At 34.7% G+C, this 23,315-nt stretch overlaps 1 protein-coding gene and 1 long non-coding RNA gene across 3 annotated transcripts; both read left to right on the top strand.

Moving 5' to 3' along the window:
- The first annotated feature begins 4,303 nt into the window (after positions 1–4,303).
- Positions 4,304–18,722, top strand: CPL2 (carboxyl-terminal domain (ctd) phosphatase-like 2). 2 transcript variants are annotated; one of them, XR_015881173.1, is made up of 16 exons: positions 4,304–4,948; positions 5,200–5,670; positions 7,974–8,184; positions 8,473–8,630; positions 9,309–9,379; positions 9,471–9,576; positions 9,705–9,785; positions 9,976–10,117; positions 10,202–10,587; positions 10,665–10,722; positions 12,285–12,415; positions 12,504–12,557; positions 13,156–13,252; positions 13,836–14,241; positions 14,637–14,713; positions 18,329–18,722. XR_015881173.1 is itself a non-coding variant. In XM_016342987.3 (16 exons), the coding sequence occupies exons 1-16, from the start codon at positions 4,676–4,678 to the stop codon at positions 18,366–18,368; spliced, it is 2,517 nt and encodes an 838-aa protein (XP_016198473.1). In that variant the 5' UTR covers positions 4,304–4,675; the 3' UTR covers positions 18,369–18,722. The 2 variants fall into 2 exon arrangements, 1 of the variants encoding a protein (XP_016198473.1); XM_016342987.3 differs by having other exon boundaries at positions 13,836–13,996.
- A 1,294-nt stretch (positions 18,723–20,016) lies between these two features.
- Positions 20,017–20,491, top strand: LOC148568739 (uncharacterized). The gene is made up of 2 exons (XR_015881172.1): positions 20,017–20,150; positions 20,223–20,491. It is a non-coding gene; the product is annotated as an uncharacterized LOC148568739 (long non-coding RNA).
- Positions 20,492–23,315: the final 2,824 nt, after the last annotated feature.

Here is a 23,315-nt window from a genome sequence, read left to right as displayed (position 1 = left end):
TTGTACTCATACCACCTACTCTATTTTACTACTTAATTTATAATTCTACCTTGTCTTGTTGTTGTTGTTGTGAAGTGCTGCTATTTTGACTCTTCTTCTTATTTTTGGGTTGCTTTTTAACCCAACTTGTTGGACGTCTTCTAAAATTTCTCACACCATTTCTCATTTTCAAACCTCTAACTTGTAAGGGTTGAAAGTTTGTACATTGAATTGGGAGGAAAGAATCATCATTGTTGATTTCTAATCTCAAATTTAGTTTACAGATATCATCAACCTTTTTACTCAACTCCTCCATAGCTTTTTCCATAAAGACACGTGTTTCTTTACAATCAGAGGCTTGTGTAACTGTTCTTACTAATTTAGGACAAGTTTGCTTAAACCATTGTGTGCTAGTAAGACAAGTATCTTCTTCAACTATTCTTCCATACATATCTTTTACTAATCCACTCATTGCTTCTCTTGTCCACCTCTTCAAAAAATACTGGTCAGACAGTAATTTAATATCTTTAACATCTAGAACTTTGATTGCATGACAACACAAAATGCCAAAAGTCTCGAACTTTCTACAATTACATGAAATTGAATTTAAGGAAGGATCAAATGTTACTTTAAATTCTTTATTCTCATTGCACAATGCAACCAGATATTCATAAACAAAGCCTCTCTCATTTACTTCTCTTATGCAAGCGGCAGAATATTTGTCATACTCCTCTTGAAAAAGACCAAACAATGGCAAGGTATATACTTCTGAAACTTGTTGCAATAGTGGTGAACTTACAATCTTCAATCTGGGTAACTTTTGTCTGGATTGAAATTCCCCTTATAGCTCATTGTATCTCTTATCATTGACAACTCTTTTAAAGTGATTGAAAAATTGAATTATGTTTAGGTTTGGTTTCATACAATTTTTGAGGTCTGCATTTAAACTTTCACTAAGCTGTGTATTCCGCATGCCAATAGTAAATGCATTGTTCATATAGCATCTTGCCCACTTCTCCTTTAATTTATACAAGTTCATCAAACACTTATTTTCCTTAAGATCATAGTCATCTAATAATTTATTCCATGCTTCTTTGAAATTAGTTTCATCTACATATTCATACATACATGCTTTAAAGTCTCGCAGAAAATAAGAACTATTCTTCATCAAATTACCAAGATGTTTTATGCCATTTTGCATCAAATACCAAGAACATAAAGCATGATATGTTTCAGGCATTACCTTAGCCAAACCATTAGCCATTGCAGGAGCTTGATCTGTAAAAATAGTTCCAGACTTCTTGTTTTTGTGTGTCTTCAAAAACTCTCTAAACAACCATTCAAATGAATCTGAACTCTCGTCATAAAGAAGTGAAGCTCCAAATATCACTACCCCTCTAAAGTGATTAAATCCTGCAAACACAGCCAAAGGCCTACAAGCATTATTAGTACTATATGTAGTGTCAAGAGTAACCACATCACCAAAATATTCATAATCCATGATCATTTTTGCATCAGTCCAAAAAATATTTGTTATTTAGCATGATTGAATGATGGATTTTCTAGAGATTCTTGTTGAAAATATGCTAACAAGCCGCCTGCCTCCCCGTATGCCATGCTTCTCATTCTTTTGGTACGGAGATAATTTTTTTGGTCTAAACGTGTATAACCAATATTTTCTCTTGCACAAAGTTGTCTACGCATCAATTCAAATGAAGTCCATTGTGTGATTCCTGAGTCATCTGCCAATTCAATTTCTTGAGCTTGAACCTGAAATATTTTTCGTTGACATGCTAACATGTGAGTTGTCTGTGAAAGATGCAAAGGATGATTATGCTCACCGAAAAAAATCATGAATCTCATATTTTTCAATGCCTTTAATATATATTATTCCTAATTTTATACCACAATTAGTCCTTGTTTCAAGTCTAGAAATGACCGTCAAAGAATCCCTTTTGTCTGATTTACGAACACCTTCTTTGGCACAGACGAACCTAAGACTTAGAATTTTTTCATCTGCATTTTTGTTAGAATATTGTTTGCGGACACCAAATCCCATCCTCCCACCATAATCAATCCAAAATTGACATGCCTCTTCTACAGTGTTAAATGTTTTGCCCAATTTAGGTAGCCAATCAAATTCTACGTCCATATTTTGGGCATTCAAGAATCGTTGCACATCCTGAAATGAAAACAAGAATGAAAAAAATATTAAAAAATACTCCTTTTTAATTGTTAACAGAAAAACTAATTTAAAGATTCAATTACAAGAACACGAACATTAAAAAACAAAAGTACTCATATAGCACAGTTTATTAATGTCAAACTGAACGTATTATCAAATGATTAGAAAAGAAGACTTGAGTAAGGGAATTAGATAAAAGAGAATGAGAATGAGAATGAAATCACAAAACCTCAATGTCGAAGGAGAAGAATTGTTATCCTCAAAATGAGTCTGTAATAGCCTTCTATTAGCATCACAAGATATTATTAAAAATTAAATGCTTGAAAAGAATAATATAATAGAAGTTCAAAAGTTTAATTTTGCAGAGAAGATGGTGACAAGAAAATAAGCGCGGGAAGATAACAAAAATAAAAGAAGCTGGAATGTGAGAATATTAGAAAAATAAAAAATAGTCATAATTATAGTTATAATTAAGACCGTTAGATTTTATTAAGGGTTGAGATCTTTCACTGGACAGTGTCAATTTTTTTCTCCACTGGAGAGGATCCTTTCCCTTAATTATGTGGATCAAATACATTTTAAATAGCAAAAAGTTTATAGTTAATAAGCATAATTAATGTTTCTTAACTTATTACCTACAAAGCATAGATACTTTGCTGAATTGTTGTGTTTGCGTGTCGAACATATTTCGGACACGATTCTCACCGACACACGTGTCTGTTATGTCTAATCGTATTTTAATAAAAAAAATTTTCAAATATGTTTAGATACATTTAAATATCATCACGTGTCAGCTTATCTAATCTTATTCTTAACATGTATTTTTAAAATAAATTTAGAAATAGTATATATTATTATTTATTAAAATAAAAAATATTTTAAATACTTTATATAATTAAAATATATGACTAAACCACCAAAAGTAAACATGAAAGATTGATTTGCTGAAAAAAATAATCATAAAAGATCATAACACCTCATATGCCCATAATTGATTAGCTCCGTTTGTCAAAAATAGCCAATAAACAATTACTCCAATAGACCATAGGGAGAGGAATGTTAACATGGCCATGAAGGTTGAGAAGAAGATTAAAGGTGAAATCAAAGCTATGAGAGTATGGCTTGTGTACGTGGTTATTTTTGTCAAACAGATCTAAGCATTTGTGAACATATGAAGAGTTATGATCTTTTATGGTTACTTTTGTCAGCGAATCAATCTTTCACGGTTATTTTTGGTGATTTAGTCTAAAAAATAATTAAAAAATTAATTTATGTTTTAATATCAATAAAATATCAAAATATCAGTATGATTTATCTAAAAAATACTTTATATTTAATATGTATATGTGTCCCTATGTCCTATAAAATTTTGAAATGTGTGTCGGCATATCCCATGTAATATCGTGTCCGTGCATCATAACTTATACCCTACAAAACCTTATAGTAGTATTTTTCAACAATATATGAAATTTGGTGTGTTTTTTTTATATAGAGATCACAAATCTGATTCTCTGATTTGTAAAGTTTAACTTTTTAAAATTTTTAAAATACAAAATTAATTCTCTTATTTATGAACTTACATAAATTTGACTCTTCAATTTATAAATTTTAATTTTTAAAAATTTTTAAAATACAAAATTAATCATCTGATTTATGAACTTACACAAAACCGACCTTTCGATTTATAAAGTTACATAATTTGATCCTCTAATTTATAAACTTTAATTTTTAAAATTTTTAAAATACAAATCAGACCTATATTTAAAATTATCTCCATACTATCTTAAAACGCAGCACATTTTCGTAACCAAAAAAAAAAAAAAAATAATACAACAAAAATTTTCTTGGTATCATTTAAGCAACGAATAAAAAGCTCACTCACCCACTTTCCCATTAGAAAATCAAAACACGCGCGTGTTGACCATTGATAGGCTCGTATATTATTAATCAAAGGCGGATGCTAAGCCACCGTGTCCAAAATAGTATCGTAATCCCTCCCACCTGCGTAACCTTAGCATCTCCCAAGTCCCAAGAGCACAAGCTAGGGGCACGCTAGTAATTTATCCAACACCCACGTTTCCTGTACAACTGAAACCCCCCACCGTTTCCCTATAAATATCGAAGCGCTGTCAGACTTTCAAAAACGTAGGCTTGGTAGAGAGAGAAAAAACAAACGAGAAACATAAGGAGAGAGAGAGAGAAAGAGAGAGAGAGAGAGAGAGAGAGAGGAAAACAAGGGAAAGAAAAAAAGGAGCTACGACCTCCGAGACTGTAAAACAGAGTAAGAGAGGGACAGAGGGAGAGTGTGCAACTGCGCGCGCCAGCGGGCGACATGAGAAGAAGCCTAAAACGACACCGGAAAATGCCGTCTGCAATTCTAAACGACACTCTCATTCTCTGAACATTATCGTATTCCTCACGCCGTTGCCGTTTTTCATCATCGTGTCGTCGTTTCTTTTGCCTCCGGAAAAATTAAAACTCGGCAACATAGTTACATAGCAGAATAGGAAAATGAGCCGTTTAGGGTTCAGAACCGAGGTTTATAACGCGGACATGCGTTTGGGTGAACTCGACGTCGTTTCGGTTCCAACGTTCCCGAATTTCCGGTTCCCAAACGACGAGATTCGAATCCGCCACATGTCACCGAAGAGCGAGCGTTGCCCTCCGCTTTCGGTGCTCCAAACCATTTCCGCGTTCGCCGTTCGATGCAAGCTTGAGTCCTCACTCCCCGTGGAGCAGCCACACTTAACCAACCTTCATGCCAGTTGCTTCTATGAACTGATGGTACTAGAGAAAAACTACTATCATTTAATGCTTTGGTTATAATCTCCGCCGCTGCGACAATTGCCGCATTTGATTTCAATTTTAAAGCTGATTCTGATTAGTCGATAAGTTAGATTATAGTTTAGGGGGAGTTTATTTCTGATTTCTATTTTTGAGGTTGAGTTTTGGCGTAACTGTAAGGTGCTTCGCAATTTGAAGCTATGCTATTTGTGATTTAATTAATTTAGTTTTTGTGCTGATTGTGGATTCAGACTGCGGTGGTGCTGGCCGGAGAGGAGGAGATTCACCTGGTGGCGATGCCAAGTAAGAGGAAGAAGTTCCCGTGCTTCTGGTGCTATGCCGTGCCCAAAGGTTTGTACAATGCGTGTTTGGGGATGCTGAACATGAGGTGCCTCGCGATCGTGTTTGATTTGGATGAGACTCTTATAGTTGCCAACACGATGAAGTCGTTCGAGGACAGGATTGACGCCCTGCGTGGGTGGCTCTTGCGGGAGACAGATCCATTGAAGGTTCAGGGGATGTCTGCAGAGCTCAAGCGATGCCTTGAGGACCGCCTGCTGCTGAAGCAGTATGCGGAGAATGATTCTGTCATGGATAATGGGAGGGTTTACAAGGTGCAGATGGAGGAGGTGCCTGCCTTGTCTGAGAACCATGAGAAACGTATTCGCCCAATTGTGAGGTTGCCAGAAAAGAACATTGTCCTCACTCGCATCAACCCTGAGGTATAATATAAAAAAATATATTTGTTTACTTGCAAAAAATTTCCCCTTTTTTTGTCATTGTTAATTTAGTTTGCTGCATTATACTTTATTGAGAGCTAGTAATGGATGGGGAGTGCTAATTGTTGAGCCAATGGGTTTAAGTTCGAGGTTTATTATTGGGAAAGCTTTTTTAGGGAGGTTAAGTTTGACCAATAATTTGTTGATTTTTGGGAATTTAGTTGATTGGGAAATAAGAATGTATATAACCTATTGAAAAGACAGTAGAGACAGATGGAGCAGTTAAGTTATCTGTGTGAATCTTTATAGAACCAGTGTTTTTGATAGTCATGCTTTGTGCTTGTGTTCTCACATCCTGTTTGTTTGAGTGATTGAGTCACATAACAACCCCTATAGTTAGAGTCAGTATATTTGATCAGGCTATGTTTGACTCTACCCCATAAGCTAGATCGAGGGGTGAAACTTGCCTTGCCTTAGAAAGGCTATTATGGCCATAGCAGTGGGCAGGATGTGTTCACGCCCATGACTGGATATTTGGAGCATGAATTTTATAGGACTAGATATTTGTAGGTGACCCATCAACAACCATAGGATAGGTTTAACATTGTGGGTGTTAGATAGGAGAGAGAAGAGTGAATATATGATTTTGTTGGTCGTTATAACCTACAAGAGGTAAGACACTGATCCTATTTATAGTAATAGGGGAATCCTATTTATAGTAATAGGGGAATCCTAATCCTAATCAAATAAGGAAATAATAATGAAATAAAGGTAAATGTGAAAATCAATCTTATGAAATTGTAACTGATACTGTTTGATATATACAGAGATTATATTTTGTTTATTTCTATAAAATCTCAATTTCTGTACTAGTTATGCATCTTAGTTTCCTCAGATAATTTGAGAAAAGAAATTGAACTGTGAGGGGTAGGGAGAGATGTGAGAATCAGAAATACAGAGAACATGAAATAACAGAAAAGAGTAGAGGCAGATTGTTCCATATGAGTACTTTAAGTGGCAATTATGAGCAAGAACAAGAATCTTATTTATGTCTCCACCATTTGTTTTCTTTTGCTTGTATGTTTTATTGACATGTATTAATGATAGCAGCTTCATTTGCCTTGCGATGGCTTGCATAAGTAAAATCAGCTTTGTATTGCTTTTGTTGCATAGAAAGTTTGAGTTACATAGAAACTTCGAGTTAAATAAAGTAGCCAAAATATAAAGGTCGCTGCAAGATTTAATTAATGAAGTACAGACATACTAGTTGGGTACTGTGTCTAATAGGAATCTGAGAGAAACAGAAATGTAGAGGGGAACAGAGAGAGTAGGTATAAGAGTGACCGAGTGAGAGATCTCTGAATATTCTTGTCTTAATGATCTAAATGACACATTGCACACTCTTGTGCTTATACACCATTGCAGTCAGTGGCTTGGGCAGCAAGCCAGGCTAGGGATTCTACATTAATTGTTATAGTTACATATGTATCTGTCATCCTAGTTTACTCTATTAAAAATAAAAAAGAGGCAGTCTTGTGCAGAAGCATCTCGCATTAACGCGGGGTGCGGCAAGGGATGGGCTGCACCCAAAAGGTCACGTACGCATCCTAACCTGATAATAACATTAGTTGCTGTTTTCACGGCTTGAACCCGTAACTTTGAGGTCACATGAAGACAACTCGACCGTTGTTCCAAGACTCCCCTTCTAGCTTACTCTATTAGTTTCTAACATTTTGACACATGTCCATTATATGACAAATAATGATGCATTTGTATACGTTCAATTAAATAAAAATGATTATTGTTACTTTTTAAATTTTTTATTGTATTTTTTATTCTAATACAAAGTAAGACAGCATACTTAAGGCTAATATATACAAAACAATGTTATGAATATGAAATATGGATGATGAAGAATGTTTAATGTGGTGTCTGTGTTAATGACTTAATTTTTAATATTGTTAATCACTATTCCCTGCAGATTTGGATGTTGGTTCTTGTGTTTTTGTGACTGCATTATTTATGAATGTGTACAGTGAGGTTCCTTAAGCTATCAAAGTATCAATTAACTCACACTGCCAGTTTTTATTATGTTCAAATAAATAAATTTTGTATCAATTTAGAGTTCTCCTTCTCCTTCCTCCTATATGTATGGTACTAAGTGCAACACTGCAACTCATTACTTGTTCATATGATTTTGTCCATAGGAGAGGTTTTTCAGCAATGAGATTCACCTAACTGGTGTATTTGTGTTTGGAAGCCTTTTAATATGTTTCAATTTTAATTCTTCTTTTTTCTTCACATAGATTCGTGATACTAGTGTACTCGTGAGGTTGCGCCCTGCATGGGAAGATTTGAGATGCTATTTAACTGCAAAAGGACGCAAGAGGTTTGAAGTTTATGTTTGTACAATGGCTGAAAGGGATTATGCTTTGGAAATGTGGAGGCTTCTTGACCCAGAGGCACATCTTATAGGTTCAAAGCAAATTCTTGATCGTGTGATTTGTGTGAAAGCAGGTATTCTTTCTATTATTCATAAGGTTTTGTACTTCCTTTGATGCTTGTCAGTTGTCACCTTTAAACATAATAAAGATTTTCAAATTATTTTGTAGAAGTTAATTTGAGATATGATTAAAATTCCAAGCATTTATTTTTCTAAGGGATCTTGTTATTTTTGATACAGCAATAAGTTGAAAACATGTTTGTTTTCTCTCCACTTCGATTTGTTATATCAGTTATTTTTTTGTATGGTGGTTAATTGTTCCTTTTTTTATGTTCTTCATATTCTTAATGATTTATTTGCAGGCTCGCGAAAATCCTTACTAAATGTTTTTCAAGATGGTATGTGCCATCCTAAAATGGCAATGGTGATTGATGATCGATCGAAAGTTTGGGAAGACAAAGACCAGCCCAGGGTTCATGTGGTTCCTGCCTTTACTCCATATTATGCTCCCCAAGCCGAGGTACTGTTAGTTACGGAGTGGAGTGTTTGCCACTCCCAAATTGATAATGCCACTTCTAATTGGGAGATTTTACTCCCAATACAACATCTACAACAAAATCTTATCAAATTGGGACTAACATAAAAAAAAAAAAGGTGGCAATATCCACTACCTTGTAGAGGAATGAATTGTTTTTGGCTATACCTAGTGGTGGAGGAGGAGGAGGAGGAGGAAATGAGGGGTTAAACAAAATGTGGGAGTGAATAACTAAATACAATTACACAGAAGGGGTTTGGAGTATATGGTTGGAGCGTCATGCACTCATCTTTAATGGCAGATTTTCTAGGAAGCATGTGTTCTGAGATAGGATTAGACATGTAGGAACTAGGGGACTTTCCCTCTCATACATGTTAGAGATTGGAAAGCTATGCTTTATAGATAAATCTTTTTTTTTTCTTTTTATATGGGAACTCTTATCCCAATCTTTTATTATCCTTCTCCTAATCTTAATGAAATTCTTCTTTCACCCAAAAAAAAAAAATATATATATATATATAGATTAGTAAAGTGACTAGCACTTCCCTCTTAGGGTTAAAAAATTTGTAATATTTATAAATTGGTGAAACAATGTTTGTTATACAAGTCTTTATCTTTATTATGAATTTAAATATTTCAGTAATTTCTGTATTTCTTTATTAGACTGCCAGTGCTGTTCCAGTCCTATGTGTAGCAAGAAATGTTGCATGTAATGTCAGAGGTTGCTTTTTTAAGTAAGTTGTATGCTCAACTGCTCAACTGTTTTATACACTCAATATTCTTCCCCATATGTTTTTAATTTACTTTTTTATGACTTGGGGTCAGAGAGTTTGATGAGATTTTATTACAAAGAATCGCTGAAATCTTCTTTGAAGACGATGTTGTAAGTTTACCTCACCCCCCGGATGTGAGCAACTACCTGATGTCTGAGGTATTGGATCATTTGGAATATTTGTGATTTTGAATTCAGTAATTATAATAAGCTATACGAATGGTTTTACTGTTCTCAAATGCTTATCTTGCTGTTGCTGAACTATTAACAAGCTCACTGAATGGCAGGATGTACCAAATGGTAATTCTAATGGCCCTATCAACGAAGGAATGAATGGTGCAGAAGTTGAGCGAAGGTTAAGCCAACCTGTAAGTTCCAATGTTTTTGGGTTTATTGCGTTTATTTTTTCTGCACTATGTCTATGATACATGTTTTGAAACTTCATACTAAATCATTGTTGGCAATTTCTTATGTTATGCATTTGACAAAATTTGAAGACCATAGAATTTTTATGTCCATGTAACGTTTTTAGGCTCTTTTGATTTCCTGTGTTTTCAGGATGATAAGCTTTCTGTTGATGTAGTTACTCGACCTTTGGTTAACAATGCTGAATTCAGACCTGAAACTTCTCAACCAACTGCTGGTATTATTTCAAATATCGCTGGCCCTGGATCTTCACGAACCCCAATTCTGTCTCAGAGTATGGAACATCTCTAGAATTTTAGTTTGTGGTCGTGAAAATGTGCGATCTTTTAATGTTTTTCTTTCCCAACCTTTGTCTCAGAACCTGGTTTGCTTGGACCTCCAGTCAGGCATGACGTCAACTCTCTTGATCGTGATCATGACATGAAAAGAGGACTATTAACGATGAGGCATGGTCCGGATATAAGAGGTCAAACTTCAGTTGAAACCCCGCTTATGTCAAAGCCGCCTCCGCCCCTACCCTCACAACCATCTCCATCTTTAACACAGTCACATGGAGGCTGGTTGGTAGATGATGATATAAGCAGCAGACCTCATACAAATAGCCGGCCTTTTGCATCTCTTAAGGAACCAAATGCAGTAAAATCTGACAAGCATCAGGCTCAACAGAAACCATTTTCCCATAGTATGGTAGTTTCACCGCCCAATGCTTTACTCTTGCCAGCATCACAACTTAAGGCTGAGGAGGTTTGTAGTTGAAAATCTTTTGGAAGTATTTTTTGGACTATTTTAAAATTTGAAGTCTCGAGCTTGCTCACATGCAGGCATTTTCCATGAGTGACTTGCAGAGGCAGAATGCACTGTCAAAGTCCCAGCTTTCAGGTATTTCTTGTTACTAATTTTTCTAAGTACATCCTGATAGTTTCTGTGAGATCCCTTTGAAATTTAATCGATATTCGTCTCACATATGATGAGAAGTGTTTGGGTGTAAATGCCTAATGGAGTTATTTTGTCTGTCAGTACTAGGGGAATTATACATGGGTTTTACACTGGACTAATGTAGTTAGTGATGTATCTTTTGGTTGAAAATATCAAGTTCTGAAATCTGAATTTAAAGTAGGCTAGCAGCATCATGTTCTAGTTAAGCAACTTGTATGCCATGGCATTTCTCTGCAATTAACCTTTGACTATACAATAATTAATACAGACAATCTCCTTTTTCTTTTTTTATTTTCCCCACCTATTTCACCTGTTTCATCTCCAGGCTTCCCTGAAATGCTATCTTTATAACCTGTTATTCCGCTGTGTATTCTGTTTGTTCAGTTCCAATTTTAAGTGCTTCTATATAATTGTATATCATATACTGAGTTGCCACCTGACTAACAACCAACCTTTCAATGGGGGGTCCTGTTATGGTTTCTTGAGCTTCAAAATATTGGTCTGTAACCCTAGAATAGATTAGCCACGTAAGATATTTAGTCAGGTGACAGGTATCTTTTTGTTGTGTAAATGATCTCTCTCTCTCTCTCTCTCTCTTCAATGATTAGTGTGGTAAGCTGTGACTAAATTTATTAGCCTGCTTTCTTCTATAAATTATCTGAGAAATATGGGTTAGTGCATGAAAGATAATCCCAGGTCAGTATCAGCTATTGACCTGATAAGTTTTTTTATCTTATAGCAATAGGGGAGAGTTTGCTCCAATTATATGAGATAGGATGTTAAAGACATGCTTGAGATTCCAAAGAGTTAGGCATAGGATTTCTCTTAAGGTACCCACTGCAGAAGACTAGGCTTCTAGTCTGTACCTCCTGGATAATCTTGGGTTCATCTTGCAGAGGGATTACTGCAAAGCACAATATTACTTTTGTACTCATGCACTTTGACAGTGAACAGAGCCATACCTGTAATCTCTTAAGCCAATGTATAGTCATTTGAGTTTGGCAATTGGGTTTCTTAACCCTTTAACCCCCTCTCTTATTATTGATCCAGTGCAAGCTATCCAACTTCTCTTAGATCATTTTCTTATCTAAATACCTAGTCATATTTGTTATGTTCCCAGCAGGGAACTATTTGGTGTATCTGTGCTTCATGTTAATGTAATAAATAATAATGCATAGGTTCCATCTGTATTTGCATTTATAGATATTCATTGGGGAAGGTTTGTGCATTTACGTAGTACATGTTTATTAATCATTACAGTTTGCTATTCTTAAGTTTGTAATGTTTTGGGATTTTGATGTCAGTCGGCTGAATTTTCAAATTATTATCTAAATAATTTGAAAGGCTAGACAGGGATACGTTCAGGTACTTTTGTTTTTTGTTTTTTTTTTTTTTTGGGGGGGGGGGGGGAGCTTGTTTTGAAAGGCTGCATTTAGCATGTTATTTTCATCTACAGTCTATTTAATTGCTTCCTTTGTTTTGTTATTGACTAAGCTTTTTAGCAGAGGAGGGAATATCCCCAAATCATGCATCTTCTAATGGCAAAGATATTCAGAGTGAGGCTGGAAAATTAAACATTTTACCTTCTGTTGCTATCGGAGTGCTACAAGAAATAGGCAGGCGATGTTGCTCTAAGGTACATTTGGTTTCTGCATGTAAGTGAGAATGTTTTTTCTTCTTCTATAATTGAAGTGAACTATCATCATTTTCTTTTTTCTTCTTAGGTTGAATTTAAGTCTATTGTAAGCACCAGCAAAGACTTGCAGTTTTCAGTGGAGGTCAGCTTAAGTTCTGTTTCTCAATGTCTCTTTTGGTGATTATATGATGGTTTGTGTTGTTTTTAATTTGCGAGTTATGTTTATGTAACATGCATTGGTTAATTATTTACTTAAGCTGCAGAGATGTTGTTATATTACTCTGAAGTTTAATGGGCATCATAGACACTCTTTTTTTTTTTTTTTCTTTTTTTTTTTTTGAAGATTTATGGTAAGTGATGTAGCCTTCTGAAAATCCTCCTATACTAATGAAGTAAAGAATTAAAAATAAGATACAGTTTGTGTCTTAGACTGTTTATAGAATAATCAAATTTTTTCCCATGTATTACAGAGGAGCATGTTTTGGAGGTACTGTAGGAAGATAAATCCCCCCCCCCCCCCCCCCCCTCCTTCTCACCCACTCACACAGACACACACAGAGATTGGTTAAAGTTAACTAGGTTTATTTGTTTTAGATGTGTGCTTGTTTTTCCATACTCATGCAGAGTAGCCAGGTCACTTGGTCTTTTGGTCGGTGGTTAATCTTTATTGACCACTTTTCTCATACTCTTGCGTCTTCAAATAATCTGGGTTATGAATTGTATGATTCCTTGGTTTTTAGGTACTCTTCACTGGTGAGAAAATTGGTGTTGGTATGGGTAGGACAAGGAAGGATGCTCAACAACAAGCTGCTGAGAATGCTCTTCGCTGTTTGGCAGGTATAATGCTTTTCAAAGCTAATCCCTAATTTTTCATTATAATATTTCTTTGGTAGTAGAATGAAGAGGAATTTCTTGAAAGAGTTGTTACATTTATTGACGAGTGTGCTTGTCTATGTCCTTGCAGTACTGTGTATGCATGCAGAACAGTCTTGGAGGTTCTTTTTGTTGATTATTTGCTTATTTATGGAATTTTACCTTTTGAGGGATTCAGGATAATTTGGAGTGAGATAAAATTGAAAGAATATCTGTGGATACAGATTTCGTGTAACATAAACACTAAAACTTTTTTTTTTTTTATCAAAAAACCTTATACCCTATAACTTGCTGTTCATATGTATGTTAAGGTAGAACTTATTAGTTACAAAACTTGGGTGAGAAGGAAAGTGCTTTTTGCATTTTAATGACGAGGGCATGTGGAATTTCTTCTCTGGCTTTGCTTGGTATTGGTTGATGTTGATTATTTATTATGTGAAAACTGATTTTAACAGTTATTTTCTTTATTGCGGGTGTTTGTTCTCTATTTGAGGCTTTTGAGCTTATAGCAAGGAAATAAATGGATTTTTGGTGTATGGAATTGCAGAGAAGTATGTAGCACATATGGAGCCTCAATGTAGAGCTGTTGATTGCGAATTTGACAAGCTTTCTCTTGGACATGAAAATGGTTTCTTGTGGGATGAGGTTACTCCGGAGTCTAGTGAACAGCAAAGAAAAGATGGCTTACCCAAAGAAAGTGCTTCTGAGGTGGGGATTTCTAATGTGTCTGATTGTTGATTTGACTTGTTTGTTTTAAGGAAATAGGTGATGCTTGGATAAGGGGTATATGGACTAGATACTCCAGATGATGCCTAGTGATTTTATAGAGAATTACACAGTTTATGGAATTGTATAGCATCAACGTGAAGGCTAAATCACTGAATGGGGAGTGAGCTGGCTTCATGTCTGCTACTGCTGTCTTAGACAGGGCCTCTTAAATTCCTACTTAAAAGGTAATGGCTTGGTAGTCAGTCCCTGCTAATTACCCATTATCCAAGTATTCCCTATCAGTCATGTCAGCAATATTGCTGTTTCATGCCTCTAAATTATATTGTTGTTTCTTCTGGTTCTTTTTTAATTTTTTTTTTAAAATTATTTAGTGTCCTGGGTTTAATTAATTTAAGAGTGCTCTATGGTTATATTCATGGATTCTTTGTAAACTCAAATGATTGGTACTGCAAGGTTTTGCTGAGACTAAACACTTTCTTTTTTGTAATTGGTTTTTTCTTGTTTCCCCTCCGGGTCTTTTGTCTTTGGTACAGTAAAAAGTAGTTCTACTTGGTGATCTATGAATAGCTTAACTTGACATGTAGGTGTAATTATCATATTAATTCACTATGATTTTCAGGCCTCAGATGCTGAGACAAAGCTCTCTACACTTAATGCTACTATTGTGCAAATAGAAAAGCGTTCCAGTTCCCCCAGGTAACTTGGGTTATATGTGCAATTCCTTAATTTCATTTAGTTGAGTGAGTTTCTTTGTTGGTAAAAAGGAAACGAGTTTTGTTTCCAACTTGGAGTATAGTGCTACCGAAGTCTAGTCAAACTAAAAAGCTTAGTGTAGCTGCTGAGGCACTTACTTGAGTTATGTGTGCAATTCCCTAATTTCGTTTGGTTGAGGCTCTTACTTGGAGCTTTAATCAAATTAGAGATGTTTTAAGACTAGTTCAGGGAATTAGTAGGGCTCACTTAAGGTTAAACTAACAGCAAAATGCTCAAGGTAAACTCCTTGTGTTGAAAGGTTAATTCATAAATAGAAATGATTTTGAGGGATGCAAATGCAATTGAGGTAGCGATAAAAGTGATGGAAATTATGAAATTCAATCTGATTTCACTTTCTTGTGAACATTATGAACATCACCACTGCAATACATCTATTTGGTTATGAACTCTATAGCCTATAAATAATATACCATATGATGTCAAATGTACACAATGAGTAGAGGTATTCTTCTTTATATACGTCAAGTCTTAAAGGAAAATTCTTACTTTCTACGTAACATTATATAAATTGAACAAGATTATATTGGAAAATATCAACATAATCCTTTGCCTTTGCCATATACAAAATTGTGTACATCACAGAAACTTCTTCGGGTGATATTGTTGAAGTTGTTGGACATAGACACTTAGTGAACATCAAGTGCTATTTCTCACCCAAAAGGTCAAAAGAATGAAATTCACTTATATTTCACATCAAAAGAAAAAACAATCATGTTCTAAATGTAACAACTCTACCAAGAAATTCCTCTTCGTTCCTACTACAAAAGGAAATATTATACTGAAAACTTAGGGATTAGCTTTGGAAAACATTTACCTGCCAAACAGCCAAGAGAATTCTCAGCAGCTTGTTGTCGAGAATCCTTCCTTCGTAGAAAATACCTATTTTCTCATCAGTGGAGGTAGAAAATAATCAGGACAACTAAGGGGTAGGGGTGTGTTCAAAAGCTAACATTCCTCACACTGTTGAGAATCCTTCCTTTGTAGAAAATACCTATTTTCTCATCAGTGGAGAGGTAGAAAATAATCAGGACAACTAAGGGGTAGGGGTGTGTTCAAAAGCTATCATTCCTCACACTGTTGTGTATCAAACCAAACTGCATCCTAAAAGCAGCTATTTCTAGAAAATTTTAAAACCAAACCAGGTCTTATTATTTAAATTTGAAGTTGAAAAAACCAATTATCAACTCAGTTCCCGAGGTATAACCAAATTTTTTATGCATAATATATCACAAGTTGAAGTGGAGTAGCTCTTCCCAGCCATGTAACTATTCTATGATCACCTCATTCATGCCCTCCAATGTCCAAATTTTTTTATGCTCTTCAGTAGCACTTGTGTGTCATCCATCAACTAAATCACAAATGTAGCTACGTTCATTCCTGCGGACTAGGAGAGCACCCACCATACAAAAGAAATGTTTGGGATTTGATAGAAGAAAGGGACGGATAGACACTTAGGCTTAGTTTGGTGAAGTTTTTACTTTTTAAAAGTAGTTTATAAAAGCTAGCTTTTTAAAAGATAACTTTTTAAAGAGTGTAACATTTATGTTTGTTAAATCAAATTAAAAATGACTTTTAATAAACACAAGCAACAACAATTATGTTTGGTAAAATAGCTTTTAAAATTTAAAAATACTATAAAAGACATAAATTTAAGCGTTAAATTTGAAAATTAGTTAATATATGAGGTTATATTAGACTTTTAAATTTTGAAAAGCACAAGCAACTTCGAAAAGCTCCACCCTAGTTGCTTTCAAAAGTATCACGATCTTTTAAAAGTTGCAAGCACAAGTACATGTTTTTTTGATTTACCAAACACAAAATGAGGAGCTTGTGCTTTTAAAAAACACAAGCACCTCCATAGTTTCTGATTGCGGATGGCGGCTCATGGCGGTGAGCCAAAAATCCGCCATAAAAAATAATGGTGGATGGCGTTGTGGGAAATGGCGGAAATGGCGGATTATCTAAAAAATGCATATATATGTACAAAAAAACATGCAGAAAAAATTGCAAATATAATATACTATAAAATCTAATATATGTAATCATTTTTCTAGTCATATCCAATTAATGCAGCAAATATAATATCAAATGTAGGAAATAAACATAAGACATAGAACATAAAAACTAAAAAAAAAAACTAAAAACTTAAGAGAAAGACCAAAGCCATTGTCTCATCATGTCTTTAAACTAACAAATGAAAGGAAAACAAGTTGGAGGAAGAGAGGTTTATGAAGGAATAGAAGGAGATAATGAAGTGAGTGCACTAAATGAAAAAAAAAGGAATGTATGTACTGTAACTGGTACGAACCAGAGAAAAGAGGGAACTGTGGTGATGAGCGGCGGCGTCCACCAGCGGCGACGGATGGCGACAGGCGGTGGCGAAGATCGGCGGCACAGGAGGCACACAGAAGAGAGAAAGAGAACAGAGATAGAAAGCCGTTTTGGACGTGAATCAGAGAGGAAGAGTCGTTTTTGAGTTGCAGTGGCTAAACTGGGTTAGTGGGTTACATGTATCATTTAGGGTTTTGCTAATTTACCCATTTACCCTCGATTTTTTTTTTTAAAAATTCGAAAAAAACCCGCAATTTTTGCCATTTTCATGGCGGTCCGCCATGGCGTTACCGCAATTGCGGCCGCCTTTTGCCCGCCGTGAAAACCCCTTGGCGGTGGCGTTTGTATGGCGGCGAGGCAAATCCCGCCAAGCCATACCGTTATGGCGTCGCCATGGCCGATATTTTAAAACACTGAGTACCTCTTCGAAAAGCTTTACCAAACCAAGCCTTAGTGCTAGTCTGCTACTAAATTTAATTATCAAATATGGTTCTAAACCAGTTTGAAATTTGGTTAGTTTAATTTACATTGTTCAAAACTGATTTGTTGGTAAACTATTTGTTTTGAGTAACCAAATTTAAGACCTAGTCCATTTCAGTTTTGGATTGGTTTATAAGAAAAACCAGATTATCTTTCTCAGCCTTGACTAGGAGGGACACCAGAAACAGAAAGGTTGAGAACCAAATATCATGATCACACCCACAAAGAATCAATTACTACCTTCGAGGCCAGGGTGGTGGTTGTGTGTGCATTTGTATGACTGTGTAGTGTGGGTGGTTGGACGGCCAAAGGTAGCCAATGCTAATAGCACCCTTAAGGCAAAGGGGCTCCTTCCCCACCCCCCCTCTCTTTTTCAGATTGGTTAAAGTTGACATTGTTTATTTGTTTTGGATGCGTGCTTGCTTGTTTTTCCATACTCATGCGGACCTGACTGGGGATTTTGTGCGGTGTTTAATCTTTATTGTCTACTTTTTTCACGCATACTCGTGTGTCTTCAAATAACCTGGGTTATGAATTGTCTGAATCCTTGGTTTAGGTACTACTGGTGGATCTAATATTTATATGCTGCTGATCTGCGATAAGCTAATGTCATTGTTGCAGTAAATATGTGCATTCTTTTGCACTGTCTTCCTTCAGAAGAAAAATTTAAGTTTTCCTTTGTGTATTTCAAGTGTCAATTCTTAGTTTTGTTAATTCTCCTTTCAGGTTGCCCCAGTCTATTCCCAATAAACGGTTGAAGGAATGAGTATGTTGCAAGATGACACAAAAACTTCCATCATTGTATTAATCAGAATCTCCTTACCTCGTGAAACCGCATATAATCATTTTGGAGGCAACAAAAGGTCTTGTATGTTATTTGCTCATGTAATATCTGCCATAGCGTTTTTGGATATGCTTAGGCTACTCTCTTTGTTAATTTCTTTCACTATAGAGAGGGGCATGTTTTTTTGGTTTTGCCCTACTATTTTTCACATTTTTAGGATCTGGTATAGCCTCATTGTTAATGTTTCATTAGTTTGAACATAAATCACAAGAAAAGAAATAATATTTAATGTGTAATCTATTAGCATTCCCCCCCTATTGCATTGTTGCTTGAATATAGTTGACGTTTGCCCCCTTATTTCTGTTGGCTGGTGGCTGGTTAGATAGTTGATCCCGTTTGGTTGGACTAACTTGAGACGGTTATGAAACAATTGTGTCGATTTCAAACCATCAACTTATTATTGTTTGTTGGTGACTATTTCTACGAAGACATTTTTATGTAAAGATTGTATTGCAAATTATTAGATGGTTTCATAAGTTTTACTGAATATGTTTAATTGAACCGTCTAACGGTTTACAATATCATTTTCACATGAAGATATCTTTATGGAAGTAACTATCTTGTTTGTTAAATAATGTCTACAAAATTATGAAAATTTGTGTGTTTTATCATCCCTATTTATATTATATAAAAGTTGATTTGATACAAGTTTATTGTAACATGAGATGGCAATCATATTAACTAAAAAAAAAAAAAGCTCTCGTGCAGCTCCTTTTTTCTCAATAAAAGGTGTTTGTTCCCTTGCCCTTTTCTTCTTTGCTTACAGAAAAGTCTATGTCGGTCTCTTATATCTTGTACTTTCTTTCTTCTCAATAAAAAAGGTGTTCCATTGCCCTTGGCTTCTCTTATTATCCTGAAAAAAATTTCCATCAACCTACTAGTCGCCATGCCCCTGTATTCAGAAAACAGAAAACCCAGCCTGATTTTGCGCAATCTATCCACTACTTTCAGCTCCTACGTACCTCAATGTAGGTAGCATGACAAACACCACCGTTTCCATAACCTTCCAAGTTCGACAAATACAACTAACACTATTGTATTATATCTGCTTTCAACTAACTTGAATGAGGCTCCACATTATGTCGGTAGATAAAAGATATTAAAGAAAAAAAACCTTCAAATGTGAAAAAATAATTAGAGTCGATAGTATAAATTGAAATGAAATTCAGTATTTTTGACATATTTAGTTATGCAATTTATTTCAACTTGAAATATGTTTGAAAATACTTGTAGATGTCAAACTTTAAACCATCATACAACTCGATCATGATATAAGCAATGTTATTCATATAGTTATATAAATTAATTTATGCATATGCATATATGTATATAAATAAAAAATGAAATTTCCAATTATAATTAGCAACACCCGTATACTTAATTAAAACTATGTTAATGTTATATATACATACTTCATAAACAATAATATTGTAATTTCCGTAATACCCTATTTCCTTGTCGTTTTCCTGTCCTTCAATAATTTAATTACAAGGCATTTCCCCTTTTCTATTATTAATATTAGTGGTTCCCCACTTCCCATATTCTTTTTGTCTTATTGAGTCCTAAGATATATATTCTTGATTGCCTGCAATTTGTTAACGACCACATTCATAGGCAGCCGTTCGCAAGGTGAATTTGCCGAGCAAGACACTCCAATTTGCAACAATAAAACCAAGCAATCCAACATTGTAGCATGAATCTCAGGTTCAGTCTCTCTCCTTATTGCATCTTCCTCAGTGAAATCTTCTTCATCTCTTTGATCATACGCTTCTACAGATATCAATAAAGGATAAATTATATGCATGGCATGATCTGGTAAAGCTGTGGCTGTAAACTGGTGAATTCCCATGCCACCTAGGAAAATTTCATCTGTTGGTTTTCTTCCTGTGAAAATCTCAAGCAATAACTCTAAATATCTCCTTGTGTAGACCTTTCCATACTCTGCAATATTTTTAACACTGTTATTATGTTAAAAAATATAATACAAAACAACCACAATCTTTGTAAGAATTTTACTGATGAAACAAGGTGTAGTATGTTGTGTTACATTTGATAAGTTTAGATTGACTATTGTGTATATATTTGATAAGAGTTGTAGACTTAACAAGGTTTTGGATCAAAATGTGGTATAAAGTCTTTGAATAAAAATACAGCAACAAAGCTTTGTCCGACTGGGTGGGGTCGACTACATGGATCAAACGACGCCATTAAGTTCTATCATGTACATGTCTATAGAGAAACTGTTTATATGTAGATCTCATTTGACCATCTCATGGATGGTCTTCCTAGATCATCCTCTGCTTTTCACCCCTTGTCCATCTTCCATCTCATCCACCCTCCTGACTGAGTGTTCTATCGGTCTTCTTCTCACATGTATGAACCACTTGAGATGCGATTCTACTATCTTTTCCACAATAAGTGCTACTCCATTTTTCTCTCTTATATCTTCGTTACTTATTTTATCCAATCGCGTATGACCACTCATCTATCTCAACATCGCCACACTTAACTTATGTTCGTGCTCCTCTTTGGTCGTCCACTCTGTACCATAAAGTATAGTCGGTCTGATAGTGCGATATAATTTACTTTTAAGTTTTAAAAGCACTTTTTTGTCACATATAAAATTGTAAATACTCCGCCATTTTGACCAACCTGCTTGGATCCTATAATTTACATCATGTTCAATCTCTTCATTATTTTGTATGATACACTCAAGATACTTAAAACTTTTTTTTTTGTAGAATGTTTTCTCTATTTTTCTCCAATGAAAAAAGTGTTCTTGAGCTTGTAAGTTTTAAATATTTGGCATATTCCTCGTTTATTTTTTTATTTATCCATTAATATATATATATATATATATATATATATATATAATTTAGATGTGTTTATTTTTATTTATTTATAATTAATATCTTATTTTATTTTTATTTTTTTTAATTTATTATATTTTTCTTTCTAATAATAACTTACGGGTTATATAATATTTTTAATGAATTTAATTTTTAACTAAATAGAATAAATAAATTTTACAATATTATTAATTTGAATTTTTTTGTTAAAAAATAATAATTAGATAGACTAAAATAATTATAAAATATTTATATCTTTTTATTTGATGAGAATATAATAAACTAAAATAATTATTTATATTTATATAACGTAAATATTTGATGAGAATATTTATTTATATTTTTAATTTGAATAATATTTTAAAATTTATATTAGATTGTAATTATATTTAGTATGTTTGTTTATATTTTATTTATTATGTTAGTATAAAACAATTATTTTAATTGAACTACCGTTAAATCCATTAAACCACTAAATCAATAGATTAATAATTAGAGCAGTTTAATGGCCAATTCAAAATCTTGATTCCGACTGAGAAAGGTTTGTCAGCAAATAGCCTCCCAATCAGACTGTTGATACAATTGCTAATACTTCCCCTTATGTCTTCCTCCTCTAATTGAATTAAGATCGCTCCCTATCCCCTTTCTATCCGTGTTGGTGGGTTCTCAAGTAAGTGGGGTTCACAAGTTTTAAAAGAGAAAAGAAAAAAAATAAATAAACAAAGAAAGTGGCATATAAGCCACGAGAGAACGAGAGGCTTGGCTCTCTCATTTACCAAAAAAAAAAAAAAAAAAGGAACAGTGCGGCGTCGAAGAGGAGAAGAATTTGGGGGAAAAGAGCGTGTCAACCTTGATCACATTGATTTGGTAAACTTGCTCCATTTTTTATGAAATTTTAGTATGTTATTCCTGGTGTAGAGATGAACATTAGCATATAACTTGCCAGTTGTATTGCCTTTTCTTTTGTCTGATTTGAGATACCCACTTTCTGGAGGGTTTATGTTGATTCCACCAGTTTTGGTGATGTATTTTGTTGATTGTTGAGATGCCCTAGTGTCACTAGGAAGACTGTTTGTGTACCCATTATTCTGATAGTGGAAGATTTTTCTGGACTAGGTCCCGTGGATTTTTTGTCCATCTTTTGGAGATTTTTCCATGTTAAAATTCTGGTGTCTGATAATTTAATTTCTATCATTATAATTGTTGCTTGGAGTATCTTTGGTATTGCCTATTTAATCGCACAGGTTGTGAAAAAATTATTTCTGGTGCTTTCGCTGTTAGACAGGTTCTTGTTTTAAACCTGTGTTGAGTTTTCTCAACAAAGTGGTATCTAGAGCTTTGGTTGTTTATTTCTGTGCTGATTAAATGGAGAAAAATACTCATGGACCGAATATGGTCAAATTGAATTTTCAAAATTATTCAATTTGGAAGACCCTCATGGAAGATATGCTGTATAGTAAGGACTTGTATGATCCTGTGGAGGGAGATAAATCCAAAGGTACTAAATCCGATGCTGAATGGAAGAAGCTAAATCGGAAAGCAGTTGCTTTGATTAGGAAATGGCTTGATCTTAGCATGTATCCACATGTTGACACCGAAACGAACGCTGAGAAGATGTGGAAGAAATTGAAGGAGTTATATGAGAGAAAGAATGTGCAAAACAAAGCATTTTGATTAGGAAGCTTGTCAATATGAAGTATGTTGAAGGTAAATCAATGCCGGAGCACTTGAGCATTTTTTAAGAGACGGTGAACCAACTGATAAATAATGAAATCACTTTGAATGATGAGTTGCAAGCCTTGTTGTTGTTGAACTCTTTGCCTGATAGTTGAGAAGTTCTGGTTGTGACACTGACTAACTCAGCTCCAAAAAGAAAGTTGACGTTAGCAATTGTTAAAGAGAGTATGTTGAATGAAGAAGCCAGAAGAAGAGAGCGAGGTTTGACTAATACCTCTTCCCAGTCAGAAGCAATTGTTTCAGAGTCACGGGAGAGAAGTCAAAGTAGAAAACCTCACAGTTC

This window comes from Arachis ipaensis, chromosome B4 (assembly GCF_059453495.1).
Source record: "Arachis ipaensis isolate K30076 ecotype BB chromosome B4, ASM5945349v1, whole genome shotgun sequence".
Taxonomy (NCBI): domain Eukaryota; kingdom Viridiplantae; phylum Streptophyta; class Magnoliopsida; order Fabales; family Fabaceae; genus Arachis; species Arachis ipaensis.
Note: the sequence above shows the minus strand (reverse complement) of the source record. Positions and strands in the feature narration are given on the sequence as shown.